Below are 14675 nucleotides of genomic sequence, written 5' to 3'. Positions count from 1 at the left end.
AATGTCATCTTGCAACTAGTGGGTTTCGTAACAATTCTTTGAGCCCACGCACAAATGACAGAGATCTCCTCCTGGCTCAAAGGAAGGGTAGGACAATCTCTCACTGCTGCCCAGTGCAACATTTTGCCACAGGTCTCACTTGAGATAGTTTTGCTGGTTTATGCTGCTGTTTTCTTTTACTGTTTTTAATGATTTATAATCATGTTTTAGTTGTTGTTGTTGTTTATTCGGTCAGTCGCTTCCAACTCTTCGTGACTTCTTGGACCAGCCCACGCCAGAGCTTCCTGTTGGCCGTCGCCACCCCCAGCTCCCCCGAAGTCGAGTCTGTTACCTCCAGAATATCATCCATCCACCTTGCCCTTGGTCGGCCCCTCTTCCATTTGCCTTCCACTTTCCCTAGCATCAGCATCTTCTCCAGGGTATCCTGTCTTCTCATGATGTGGCCAAAGTAATTCAGTTTTGCCTTTAAGATCATTCCCTCAAGTGAGCAGTCTGGCTTTATTTCCTGGAGTATGGCCTGGTTTGATCTTCTTGCAGTCCAAGGCACTCTCAGAATTTTCCTCCAGCACCACAGTTCAAAAGCATCTATCTTCCTTCGCTCAGCCTTCCTCATGGTCCAGCTCTCGCAGCCATAGGTTACTATGGGGAATACCATTGCTTTAACTATGTGGACCTTTGTTGTCAGTGTGATGTCTCTGCTCTTAACTATTTTATCAAGATTTGTCATTGCTGTCCTCCCAAGAAGTAAACGACTTCTGATTTCCTGGCTGCAGTCAGCATCTGCAGTAATCTTTGCGCCTAGACAGACAAAGTCTGCCCCTGCCTCCATGTTTTTCCCCTCTATTTGCCAGTGATCAATCAAGCTGGTTGCCATAATCTTGGTTTTTTTGAGGTTTAACTGCAACTCAGCTTTTGCACTTTCTTCTTTCACCTTCATCATGAGGTTCCTCAGCTCCTCCTCTCTTTCAGCCATCAAAGTGGTATCATCTGCATATCTGAGATTCGTAATGTTTCTTCCAGCGATTTTAACTCCAGCCTTGGCTTCATCAAGCCCAGCACGTCGCATGATGTGGTCTGCGTACAGGTTGAATTGGTAGGGTGAGAGTATACAGCCCTGCCATACTCCTTTCCCAATCGTAAACCAGTCCGTTGTTCCGTGGTCTGTTCTTACTGTTGCTACTTGGTCGTTATACAGATTCCTCAGGAGGCAGACAAGATGACTTGGTATCCCCATACCACCAAGAACTTGCCACAATTTCTTATGATCCACACAGTCAAAGGCTTTAGAAAAGTCAATAAAACAGAAATAGATGTTTTTCTGAAACTCCCTGGCTTTCTCCATTATCCAGCAGATATTGGCAATTTGTTCTCTAGTTCCTCTGCCTTTTCGAAACCCAGCTTGTACATCTGGCAATTCTTGTTCCATGAATTGCTGGAGTCTACCTTGCAAGATCTTGAGCATCACCTTACTGGGTAAGGTATAAGTAGCATGTGAAGTAAGTGCCACTGTTTGATAGTTTGAACATTCTTCGGTGCTTCCCTTTTTTGGTATGGCCATTCTTGTGTTTTCCAAATCATAAATTGATTTTTTCCAATGTGTTGGCCATTCTTGTCTTTTCCAAATTTGCTGGCATATGGCATGCATCACCTTGACAGCATTATCTTGCAAGATTTTAAGCTGTTCAGCTGGGATACCATTGTCTCCTGCTGCCTTGTTACTAGCAGTGCTTCGTAAGGCCCATTCGACCTCACTCTTCAGGATGTCTGGCTCTAGCTCACTGACCACACCATCAAATCTATCCCCGATATTATCCTTCCTATACAGATCTTCCGTATATTCTTGCCACCTTTTCTGGATCTCTTCTGCTTCTGTTAGGTCCTTGCTATCTTGGTTTTTTATCATACCCATTTTTGCCTGGAATTTACCGCCAATGTTTCTAATTTTCTGGAAGAGGTCTCTTGTCCTTCTTATTCTGTTATCTTCTTCCGCTTCCGTGCATTGCTTGTTTAAAAATAATTCCTTATCTCTTCTGGCTAACCTCTGGAATTTTGCATTTAATTGGGCATATCTCCCCCTATCACTGTTGCCTTTTGCTTTCCTTCTTTCTTGGGCTGCTTCCAGTGTCTCAGCAGACAGCCATCTTGCCTTCTTGGTTTTCTTTTTCTTTGGGACGTTTTTTGTTGCCGCCTCCTGAACAATGTTGCGAACTTCTGTCCATAGTTCTTTCGGGACCCTATCTACTAAATCTAGTCCTTTAAATCTATTCTTCACCTCACTGCATATTCATTAGGAATATTAGTGAGCTCATATCTAACTGATCTGTGGGTCTTCCCTATTCTCTTGAGTCTGATTCTAAATTGTGCAATAAGACGTTGGTGATCTGAACTACAATCAGCTCCAGGTCTTGTTTTTACCGACTGCATAGATGTCCTCCACCTTTGGCTACAAAGCATGTAGCCAATCTGATTTCGGTGTCGACCATCTCGTGAAGTCCATGTATAAAGTCGTCTCTTAGGTTGTTGGAAGAGAGCGTTTGTTATGCACAGTGAGTTGTCTTGGCAAAATTCTGTCAGCCTATGTCCTGCTTCATTTTGTTCTCCCAGCCCATGCTTGCCTGTAATTCCAGGTGTCATTTGACTACCCACCTCAGCACTCCAGTCTCCTGTAATGAAAATAACATATTTGTTTGGCGTACTATCCAGTAGGTGCTGCAGATCCTCATAGAACTGATCTACTTCTGCTTCTTCAGCATCTGTGGTTGGGGCGTATATTGGATCACTGTGATGTTAAATGGCTTACCCTGAATTCAAATTGAGATCATTCTGTCATTTTTGGGATTGTATCCAAGCACTGCTTTAGCCACTTTATTATTAATTATGAAGGCTGCTCCGTTTCTTCTGTGGTTCTCTTGTCCACAGTAGTAGATCTGGTGGTCATTTGATGTGAAGTGGCCCATTCCAGTCCATTTCAGTTCACTGACACCCAAAATGTCTATATTTAATCTTGACATCTCCCCAATAACCACATCCAATTTGCCCTGGCTCATAGATCTTACATTCCAGGTTCCTATGGTGCGTTGATCTTTAGAGCATCGGATTTGTCGTTCACCACCAGCACCATCGGCCGCTAGCCGTCCTTTCGGCTTTGAGCTAGCTGCGTCATCACATCTGGGGCTAGTTGAACTTATCCTCTGTTCCTCCCCAGTAGCATTTTGACCATCTTCCGACCTGGGAGTCCCATCTTCCGATGGTATACCGACATTTCTCTGGTTGTACTAGTTTTCATGGCAAGAATACTGGGGTGGGTTGCCGTTTCCTTCCCCAGGGATCGTATTTAGTCTGACCTCTCTGCCATGACCTTCCCGTCTTGGGTGTCCCTTCACGGTTTAGCTCATGATGTCATTGAGGTGCTCAAGCTCCAGCACTACGACAAGGTAACGATCTCCTTTGCTGAAGGCTTTAATTGTAAGAATGTGGTATTTGGGGTTGTAAGCCACTCTGGTTTCTTTTGAAGAAAAACAGTCTGAGCTTATGCCAAGTTAGGCACTCCTAAATCGATTGGTTACATTCCATGGATTGAACCACGCTCAATTCTGTATAGGATTCGATTGCTTGTCTGCAATTCTAAGTGTGTTTTAAGTCGCTGCCCTTGAAATCCATAGGACATCAGGGTAAATGTGATTAGGCTTGGGGTGCCCTGCAATCCTATGCATGCTGACTTGAGACTGACAGCGCAATCCTATGCATATTTACTCAGAAGTTGCATTGTATCCAGTGAGCCTTCCCCCCTAATATAAATATGATTAGGATTGTGCCAAAGGCCTCATGGATTAAAATATACTTCTAGGTAAGTCTGCATTGGGCCAGACTATAAGGATCTTTCAGTATCACAATGGCATGTAAATATTCACAGGTACCTCTTAATCACCAACACAGTAATTGTCCTCCATGCAGAAATTAATAACGATCTTGTTAATAAGGGTTCCGCACACAGAGCTAGGCCCCTGCTCTGAATTCCATATACAGAAGCTGACCTGACTGGCAATTGAATCTTACTACAACATTGGTGGTGGGCCAGCATCCTCCACCGCACCTGAGAACAGCAGGCTGGCTTAGGAAGTGTAGGGCAGGTAGACACAGCTCAGTCCTCCCAACACCACTTCCAGCCTTCCACCATCTGCTGTACAAGATGGCCGCCTCACTCTACCTAATGGTAGGGCCGGCCTTGTCTGCAATTACATTTACATGTGAAGTTTGAAGTCTGAATCAGACTTCAGTAGCCATGGATGTAGATAAAACACACTGGAGTGGTGGGTTAGGAACAGACTTTTATTGGAGAGATAACAAACGTACATCAAAAGGTAAGTTGGCTGAGGTCAGCTCCATGGTCAGCATCCTTGCAGGAGGAAGAAGATAGGAAAGTAGAGTGAAAAGACAAGGAAAAGGCAGAACAACCTCCCAGAGATCCTCTCCCACCTCACTCAGGTACATGTTAATCTTTTAAGCTCAGGTTAAGTGACTCATGGCCTTTGTCCCTCCAACAAGGTTGCCACCTTTGGTATCTATCAGCCTTGCTCTTGTGCCCTTCACAGCAACCTAACACAGATAAATTTAGTAGGTGAAACTTTTCCTGGCATGGATAGAAACAGTGGGATTATCTCACCTGCTAAATTGCTCTGGGTTGAGTCTGCTGTTAAAGCCACAGCAGCAGCAGGGCCAAGAAAAAAATGGGCAACCTGATTTAGGTGTTACAAGTGAGAGCTCTGCAAAATTTCTTGGGAATTCCAAGCATGGATGGTTTAAGGGGAAAGGTGCAAGAAATAGCATATGGTGTACAGTTGCCACCTTTTTTCATCATGATAATGTGATGGTGCTTTTAACAGCTTATATGACCACTAGAAATCAAGTTCAACTTTCCCTGCCATGGCATCTCTATAAGAGAAAATATTCACTTGCTGGTTTTTGTGAATCGCACTATGTACTAAAATAAATGGCAACCACACAACGTTCCTTTTCTGCTCCACTTCTGCTGTGGGAGTCACATAGGTAGCCTCTGGTCCAGCTGCCTTCTGCAAACAATTATAGCAGCCTTCCCAACCTGGTGTCCTCCAGGTGTGTTGATCTGCAACTCCAAGCCACAGACCAATATGCCCAGAAGGCACCAGCTTGGGGAAAGCCAAGCAGAGCACACGTATGCGCCAGAAAAAATGCACCACTCTAGGGCTATTCAGGAAGAGCTGTTTCGCAACTGGCAGAGCCCAGGCACCTCAGATGACCAAGAAGACAGGGCTCCTGTACTTTTAGGGGTATACCTACAATACAAATGATTATCTTTGATCTACCAGTTTTAGCTGTCATGACTTTTCCCAAGGAACCCCAGGGATTGTAGTTTCGTGAGGGCACTGTGATCACTGTAGTAGAGAGCCCAAGGCCCTTCCTTGGATAGAAGAGAAGAGTGTTTAAGCAAGTTTAAACTTAGAGAGTAGAGATGCCCTGCCCTGGGAGTTGGACAAAAGAGGTAGAGCTTGTCCCACAGAAGTGAGAAAAAGTGGTATTGGCTGAAATCACTGGGTTCAAGCAGGCCAAATTTTTACTGTTGAAAACTTGCCAAGAAGTCAAGGAGGCTGTAGTTGCATCCCACATTGCAGAGCCTGCAACGCTCTATAAGGTGCACATGCATTTGAAAACGTAGACTGGTTCTTTTGCCAAGGCATACATTACAGAATAGCTAACAGAAGCGTCTTTTTATTGTACAGAACTACTTGCTCATTTTATTGACACACAGCTCACCGGATTAAGTTTCTATTGTTCAATATTTTCTAAGGGATTGGTGAGTCTGCAAACCTATGCATTCTTACTTGTGAGTAAACCCCATTAAACAGAAATAGTTTCTCCCAAATAAATTGCATAGGAGCAGGCTGCATGTTCTAGTCCAGCCCATGCAGTGGCGAGAAAAAGTTTGCCCTTAGGATTGTCACATATTTCCAACCTAAAATGTTATTAGATCTTGTTCTGTACCTAGGATTATGGGGTTAGATTAAAAGATAACCTGAGGAAACAAATGACACACAAACATTATGCTTTTTCAACATTTATCCAACGTTATGCTGATTCAGTATTCAATATCCATGTGTGAAAAAGTATGTGAACCTTTAGATTCAGTACCTGGTGGCACCCCCTTGAGCTGCAATGACTTCACAGAATCACAGAACAATAGGGTTGGAAGTACCCTATAAGATCATCAAGTCCAACCCCCTGCTCAGTGCTGGAATCCAAGTCAGAGCATCCCTGACAGATGGCTGTCCAGCCTCGTCTTGAATGCCTCCAGTGTGGGAGTGCCCACCACCTCCCGAGGTAATTGGTTCCACTGTCGTATCGCTCTAACAGTCATGAAGTTTTTCTTAATGTTCACCCGGAATTTGGCTTCCTGAGCCCATTATTCCATGTCCTGCATTCTGGGATGATCGAGAAAAGATCCTGGCCTTCCTCTCTGTAACAACCTTTCAAGTACTCAAAGAGCGCTATCATGTCTCCCCTCAGGCTTCTCTTCTCAAGGCTAAATAGGCCCAGTTCTTTCAGTCTCTCTTCATAGGGCTTTGTTTCCAGTCTCCTGATCATCTTTGTTGCCCTCCTCTGAACCCTCTCCAGCTTGTCTGCATCCTTTTTAAAGTGTGGTGCACAGAACTGGACACAGTACTCCAGATGAGGCCTAACCAGTGCTGAGTAGAGGGGAACTAGTACTTCACAGCATTTGGAAGCTATACTTCTATTAATGCAGCCCAAAAGAGCATTTGCTATTTTTGCAGCCACATCACACTGTTGGCTCATTCAACAATTCCAAGATCCTTCTCGCTTGTAGTATTGCTGAGCCACGTATCCCCCATTTATAACTGTGCATTTGGTTTCTTTTTTCTAGGTGCAGAATTTGGCATTTATCCCTATTAAATGTCATTCTGTTTTCTGCCCAGCACTCCAGCCTATCAAGATCATTTTGATTTTTGTTTCTGTCTTCCAGGGTATTAGCTATCCCGCCCATGTTGTGTCATCTGCAAATCTGATCAGCATTCCCTGCACCTCCTCCTCCAAGTCGTTAATAAAAATGTTGAAGAGCACTGGGCCCAGGACTGAGCCCTGCAATACCCCACTCGTTAGCTCTCTCCAGTTTGAGAAGGTCCCATTGATAAGCACTCTTTGAGTCCGATTCTGTAGCCAACTGTGGATGCACCAGATCGTTGTTTCATCTAGCCCACTTTGAGCTAGTTTGCTCATCAGGATATCATGGGGCACTTTGTCGAAAGCTTTGCTGAAGCCCAGGTATATTATGTCCACAGCATTCCCACAGTTCACAAGGGAGGTGACCTGAACAAAAAATGAGATTAGTCTGGCAGGATTTGTTCTTGACAAATCCATGCTGGCTTCGAGTAATCACTGCATTGTTTCCAAGGTGCTTCCAGATGGATTGCTTTATCATCTGCTCCAGAATTTTCCCAGGGATTGATGTCAGACTGACTGGTCTGTAGTTCCCAGATTCCTCCTTTTTACCCTTTTTGAAGATAGGGACAACATTAGCCCTCCTCCAGTCATCTGGCACTTCCCCCGTCCTCCATGATTTCTCAAAGAGAATAGACAGCGGTTCTGAGAGTTCTTCTGCCAGTTCCTTTATTCCTCTAGGATGCAGTTCATCTGGCCCTGGAGATCTGAACTCATTCAAAGTAATTAGGTGTTCCTTGACCATATGCCTATCGATCTCAAGCTGCAATCCTGCCCCTTCAGCTTGCACTTCGCCTTTGCCAGGGGGGTCATAGACCCTCTTTTGGGAGAAGACTGAGCCAAAGTAGGAATTGAGCACTTCTGCCTTTTCTTTGTCATGTTATCATTTCGCCATCCTTATTTAATAGGTGAACAACCATTTCTTTCCTCTGTCTTTTACTATGCATGTATCTGAAGTCGTTTTGTTGCTTTTAGCATCCCTCACTAACCTCAGCTCGTTCTCAGCTTTAGCCTTCCTGACACCATTCCAGCAATTCTGTGCTACCTGCCTGTACTCTTCCTTTGTAGCCTGGCCTTCCTTCCACTTCTATATGTGTCCTTTTTTGTTTTCAGGTCATCTCTAAACTTTTTGTGAAGCCTTTGTGAAGTCTTCCAACAGAAGAAGCCAATTTTTGGCTTTTTCTTCTTGTTGGAATTGTTTGTAATTATGCCTTTAGAATTTCCTTTTTTAAAGAACTCCCACCCATCTTGAGCTCCTTTTCTCATTAGAGTCATTTGCCATGGGATTTCTAGTAAGCATTTCCTGTACCTGTTGGTCAGTCTCTCATCAGTTTTGAGGAAATTGGGCCCATTCCTCTTTACAGAACTGCTTCAACTCAGTGACATTTGAGGGCTTCCTTGCATGAACAGCTCGTTTCAGCTTCTCCCACGTGTTGATGGGGTTTATGTCCAGACTTTGACTAAGCCATTCTAAAACAAAGAATTTATTCTTCTGAAGTCATTCTTTTGTAGATCTGCTGGTATGTTTAGGATCATTGTCTTGTTGCATGACCCACTTTTGGTTCAGCTTCAACTCACAGATGGATGGCCTGACATTCTCTAGAATCTTCTGATACACTGCAGAACTCACAGTTGTGTCAATGATGGCAAGCTGCCCAGGTCCCGAGGCAGCAAAGCAGGCCCAAACCATCACATTCTCACCACCATGCTTGACGGTTGAGTTGAGGTTCTTCTGTTCAAACTCAGTGTTTGTTTTTTGCCAAACAAGGCATTTCTCATTGAGGCTAAGAAGTTCTACCTTTGACTTGTCTGTCCAGAAACATCGTTCCAGAAGTCTTGGGAAGCTATGCGATCTTTAGTCAACGTCCAACAGGCAGCAATGTTCTTTTTCAGTCGTTTCTTCCTAGCTATCTCCACATTAACACCATTCTTGTTCAGACTTTTTCTGATCGTTGAGTCATGGACGCTCGCATTAGCCAACCCGAGAGTGGCCTGCAGATCCTTGGATGTTACTCTGGGGTTCTTTGACTTCCTGGATGATAGGTTGGTTTGTTCTTGGAGATATTTTGGTAGGATGACTGCTCCTGAGTAGAGTGAATGTGGTCTTGAACGTCTCCATTTGTAGACTATCTGTCTGACAGTGGATTGGTGGAGCCCCAAATCCTCAGCAATAGTTTTGTAACCCTTTCTAGGCTGATGAGCAGCAATAACTGCTTTTCCAAGGTCCTCAGAGAAGTCATTTGATCACGGCATGACATGTTTCCACAAAACCGTGTGGTGAAGACCAAACTGACAAAGTTTCTGAGCCTTTTATAGGGTGGGGCCTCCAAAACTCACCCCTGAAGATCTACGTAATTACTTAAACACCTGATTCTAATTACTCCCTTTAATTGAACTGATGCAACCGGGGGTTCAATTACTTTTACATATACCCTGGCTCTTAAGTACTCATTGTTCGCCTAATTTATATATTGTTTTATTTCACAAGACACAGAATTGGTTAATATAAATCCTACTGGATATTTAGAAAAGGACTGCTTATGATTCACGAAGGCCATCATGGTAAAACCATGGAATCTCCGTAATCATCATTACGGTTCACAGACTTTTTCTCACCATTGTACATGTAGGATTGCAATTCAACATTATGTGCCTCATAAATACCACCTGCTCAAAACTGGCTTTATTAAGTCATGCCTTGTTTAGATTTGAAGGATGTGATTTAATAAGCTACTTTAATGAGATGGTGCTAATTTGTGCAAAAGTAAGTCATAGAACAAGTATTAATTTTACATCCCACTCTTGTAGCTGGGCAGCTGCGATAGTGGTATACTAATCACAGCAAATGGGGCAAGTTGGTCCTGCTTTGGAAGTGTGGAATCTAACTACTGGGGAAACTGCTTGGGTAGAGGCAGGTTTCTAGTCTTTATGGAGGTACACAAAACATTTAAAAAACTGCGAGTGTTTTTTAAAAGGCTCAGGTTGTTGTATATATGCTGACTTATTTGGTGTGAAGACCACACACAGCTAACACATTTTGCATCAAGTCTTAGTTATCTTAGGCTGTAATCCTATGAACACTTACTTGGAAGTACGTGTCACTGAATTTTGTGTGGTTTACTTCTGAGTAAGCTTGCACAAGACTGACATTTTTCTCAGCTAATCACCACTGCCAATTGAGAAGCAGGGAAGATTAGTTGAGTAATATAATTTATTATAATATAATATGGCAAAGTCAAGCATATCCCAGTTTCCTCCAGGAAGGGACGGAGCATTCCAAAGTCTCAACCTGACTGCTTTTTACATGCTAGGTGAAACATGGAGCCGGGCCTTGCAATTGTAATAGTTGTCATAGATTAGAACTTTCAATTAAAAAAAATATATTGTAGGCATAAGAATAGAAAAGAAGCTGGATGAAAAATGGGAAAAGGAGGTCCTATGCCAGACTTTCCCAACCTGGTGCCCTCCAGATGTTTCGGACTACATGTTCCAGCATTCCTGACCATTGGCCCTGCTGGCTGGGGATGATGGGAGTTGTAGGTCAACACACCTGGAGGGCACCAGGTTGGGGAAGGCTGCTTTGGACTCAGCCATATTTTGTTGTGGCAGCTTTATTTTTGTAACAGAAGTGTTGATTTGGTAATGGCTAAAAGAGTTTATTATTTCATATGGAAGAGATACAGATTCTGATCAGGTCTTAAGGTTCTATATTTGACCTTCCTATACATTCCTGCTTTGACAATGGTGAGATCTTCCAGAGTCCCTGATTATCAAATTCTTGCATCGCAACCAACATTGACATTCTCCAGGAAGTTAAACAGAACATTTCCCCATTTTTAATGGTAAAATGACAAAGAATATGTTAATTCTTAAAACCAGCTAGCAGCATTGAAACATTCATAGCCTAAATTAATTCCTAGGGGGAAAAAGAGCAACTTTCATTCTGAAGGGATGCTGCCCACATTTTAGCAAGTGTATCACAAAAGAGAAATCCAAAGTAGGAGAAAGAGGCACTGCAGTGCACACCGTAGTCATATGCAGCCCCTTCCCATGCACTTGGCATGGTTTCCCCTCTAATCTACCAGACTGGGGAACAGGAAGCAATAGAGGGCAGAGGTAGAGACAGGCAGAGAATGTTAGCCTAATCATGCCATAGCCAGGAATGCCAGAAGCCCCTACTGCTTATGCCACCTGTGCCCCAGGTTAGCCAGCCATGCCCTAAAAATGTAACTTAAAACCTTGTCCGCTTGCATTGGAAGGTGTGCAACTGGTACAGAGCCCAGTTGAAGAGGCATATCTATCCTTCCTTCCCGTTTATCTCTGCTGTTACTGCCAGCACCATTACCACACTTCTCTCTTGAGAAGGGCAAGAGATACAGCCTTATCATGTTTGCAACTTAAGGGGAAACAAGGGCTCTCCTAGACCTTTAAAAAAAAATCACAGAGAGCAGTAGAGATAGCTCTGGGGCATTTTTCCAGACAGAGGGAAATATCTGGGAATAAAGGGGGGATACTTTCCCCCCAAGTTTTCCAAACCCTGTCCCTTTTTTCTATACTTTTTCCAGGCCTCCACATCTCTATTCCCCTCCTGGGCTGGATTGTACCTTCCTGTGGCTCTCTCTCTACAAAGTTTATATGGAAGGAAGGGGAAACTGAGCTGACCCATAGCATTCCTTCAGGCTGGGAAAAGATACTGCAGTGCTGACGTAATTGGTAGTCAGCAGAGCAGGTGAACAGCAAGGCCAAACATTGTACTTTTTATTTGAAAGCCTGCACCTGAAGGAATTTACACAATGACAATTCCAAACTGTTGTTGTGTTCCCCCACCCCAGCCAGAAGGCTGCAATCTCATGCACGCAGGCCGGGAAGTAAGCCTTAACGAACGAAGGGACTTACTTCTGAGCAAACATGCATGGGATTCTGCTGTAAGGCATCTTCTAAGCAATGAAATAGCATGTGAAGAAGCAGGGATCAATTTGTTTCATGCGCAAAAAGCAGACATTTGAAAGTAGACCCGCTGAGAGGCAAAGGGTCAATTTGTTGTTTGGGCTGCAAGCAGTTAGATACATCCAGGCCCATAAGCCTATCTCATGACATGCACTGCAGGCTAAGGAGATTCATGGCTTCCATCTAATTCCGCCCACAGAGATCATCCATCCCACACAGATCTTATTCCACAGGCATGTGCAGCCCTCACCAGGGACTACAGGGATCAGGGCAATCTCTCAGATAAGTCTCTATGTGGCCGTCATAAACCTTCATCAGTGTTGTCGACACAGTCAACTAAACAAGAGGAAAAAAGTTTGATACAAAAACATCAGTTAGTTTGAGTAAACAAATAGGAAAGTATATCAATCCAGTAAAAATTTTTTTATTATTTATTATTAAATTTATTAATCGCCCATCTGGCTGGTCACCCAGCCACTCTGGGTGATGTACAACATACAATAAAAACAATTTAAAACAATAAAATTCTACAATAAAAACATTTTCTAAAATACCCTAACCCACCCCAAATGCCTGCCTGAACAACAACATTTTTAATGCATGACGGAAGCTCATTAAAGAGGGGGCATGACGGAGTTCCCTAGGGAGGGAGTTCCACAGAGTGGAATTTAAATAAATTAAATTTAAATAAATTAAAAACCTGTCCTATGACTTGTTAATAACTGGATGTTATGCCTTTGCTCAATCGTAGGTAAAACTCACGCACAATACAACAATGCTTTGATTTAGAGATGCCCACATGCAACACTGTCCTTAAACCAGGCATGGGCAGCTTGTAGGCCAAAACACCTGGAGGGCCACAACTCCCATGATCCCTCCCTGTTGGCTATGTGGGCTATGGCTGATGGGAGCTGTAGGCCAAAACATCTCGAGGACCACAAGTTGCCCACACTACTGTTAACAGTCCTAGGGTCAAAACAGACATTACTTTAAATGTGTGTCTAGCAGCTACAACTCCCCCCATTTTTACTCTAGAGTAGGCAGAGGGGCCCAATCTGGATTGGGACTCTAGCATGGCATGGTGGGTAGGGGAGCTTTTAAGATCCAGATTGGGGGCCCTGCATCTACACTAAAGTAAAAACGAAAAGGCACATCTGCTAGACACATATTTAAAGTAATGTCTGTTATGGCCCCATGTCATGTGTAATGCCTGGCTTTTACTCCTTGCCCTGACATCCAGGGGGGTACTAGGAAGAATATTCTTGAGACAGAGAGCATCTGGTGTTGAAACCACGAACCCTCCTTGAAAGAAGCAGTGGGGATTTTTCTCCCCCTTCCTCCCACCTGGGCATGGATGCCTTAGCCAAGAAGCACTTTTTGCGAGGTGGGGGCTGCAGAGGGCAGCATGAAGACGTCCAGACTGCCTCCAAGTTCTAGTGTATAATTCAGCAAAATGAAGTGGGAAAGTTTATCTGAATGCAGCCCGCACGAAAAGAAAACTCCTGACATGTAAAAGACTGCCATGCCACAGAGAAGGGCTTAGATTAGCATTTCTTCTGACATGCTAGTTGTCCACCTGGAGGAAGATGCCCCTCAGGGCATATTTGACAGTGTGATCTTCTCCCTGCAGCCCCAAAGGGACGCAGCAGGAGCAGAGCAGAACAGAGTGCTTGGATGTTAAACCTTTTTCACCCTGAGGACCGAATGCCATTTTTGAGAAGCTCTCTGGGGATGAAGTCCAGTGGTGGGCGGGGCTGAAGGCAAAAGGGGTTGGGCCAAAGTACCAGCAGATTTTAGTTTACAGCTCTTGCTTCCAGCCAATCAGTATTTCAACCTTTTAGCATGGGGAAAAAATTGCACAAAAGCAAGGAAACCACCAAACGATCGATGGTCAGGGGAAAGGGCCATTGCCATCGGGAGAACCTTAGAGGGCCAGATTGGGACCCTAGGCAGGCTGGGTTTAGCCCCTGGGCCTGAGGTTCTGCACTGCTGATACGGTGGTATTCAGCTGAATGTATGAACTAACCTAGAATCTCCTGGCTTTCAAGGGGAATGATGGGTCAACTGCAGCTGGAGAAGCAGTGCTCTGCCTCTGGCATCTCACAGCTTTCAAGTGGGAGGACAAGTCTCCAGGGTTTAGAAGGCCACAGCCACTCTGGCCGTTGCAACTCCACAGGTTAAGCAGGAGAAAGACACTCTAATTTCTGCTGAACATTTGTAATGAAAAGCAAGATTGAGGCTAAAAGCAACTGGGGCAATTCAAGTCAGTTTTACCTGAATGCACGTGGTTCAGTTAGGGCATGCTAGACAAGTAAAGGGACTAAAAGATTACCTTGTTGAGAACAGGTTTTGTGGAGAGAATGTTGTAGATAGTTGGTAATGAGATATTCTGGGAGGGAGAAAAAGAACACAGGTCAAAGTTATTTGGAGCCATTTCTGTACCAGTCTTACAGCAGCTGTAAGACAGAGAGCAGCAACATCTAATCTCCTCTGGCAGTAACAAAACTGACTATTACAGAGCAGGGGTGGGCAACTTGTGGCCCTCCTGATGTTTTGGCCTACACTGCCCTCGCTATTGGCTAAGCTGGCTAGGGCTAGTGTAGACAACTGTAGTTAGAGAGGCCCCCACAGTTCTGACATGGAGACATCTTTTCAAGACCCAGCTCTTCACACAGGCTTCCTACCTTTTCCCACAGGCTTTCCCTAAAGTGAGATCCATCCAGTTATGGTCCGTAGCA

General features: G+C 44.2%; 2 protein-coding genes across 4 annotated transcripts in view; both read right to left on the bottom strand.

Moving 5' to 3' along the window:
- Positions 1–12262, bottom strand: part of LOC146344110 (general transcription factor IIE subunit 1-like) — a 57690-nt gene extending 45428 nt beyond the window's left edge. For all 3 annotated transcript variants that reach the window (XM_084856658.1, XM_084856657.1, XM_084856659.1), the window contains exon 1: positions 12188–12262. The gene's annotated coding sequence lies outside the window, so the exon portion shown is untranslated. The remainder of the gene's footprint in view (positions 1–12187) is intronic.
- ASAH1 (N-acylsphingosine amidohydrolase 1) overlaps positions 10804–14675 on the bottom strand; it is a 36328-nt gene continuing 32456 nt past the window's right edge. The window contains exons 13-14 of the mRNA XM_084856660.1: positions 14270–14326; positions 10804–12273 (exon numbers count right to left, since the gene is read on the bottom strand). Coding sequence (XP_084712786.1) covers positions 12184–12273; positions 14270–14326 — 147 coding nt within the window. The 3' untranslated portion in view covers positions 10804–12183. The remainder of the gene's footprint in view (positions 12274–14269; positions 14327–14675) is intronic.

The sequence above is a fragment of the Heloderma suspectum genome, chromosome 5, assembly GCF_057233095.1.
Source record: "Heloderma suspectum isolate Gila_16-S chromosome 5, 16-S_ref, whole genome shotgun sequence".
Classification (NCBI taxonomy): domain Eukaryota; kingdom Metazoa; phylum Chordata; class Lepidosauria; order Squamata; family Helodermatidae; genus Heloderma; species Heloderma suspectum.
The sequence above is the reverse complement of the archived record's forward strand: the minus strand, read 5'-3'. Positions and strand labels throughout refer to the sequence as shown.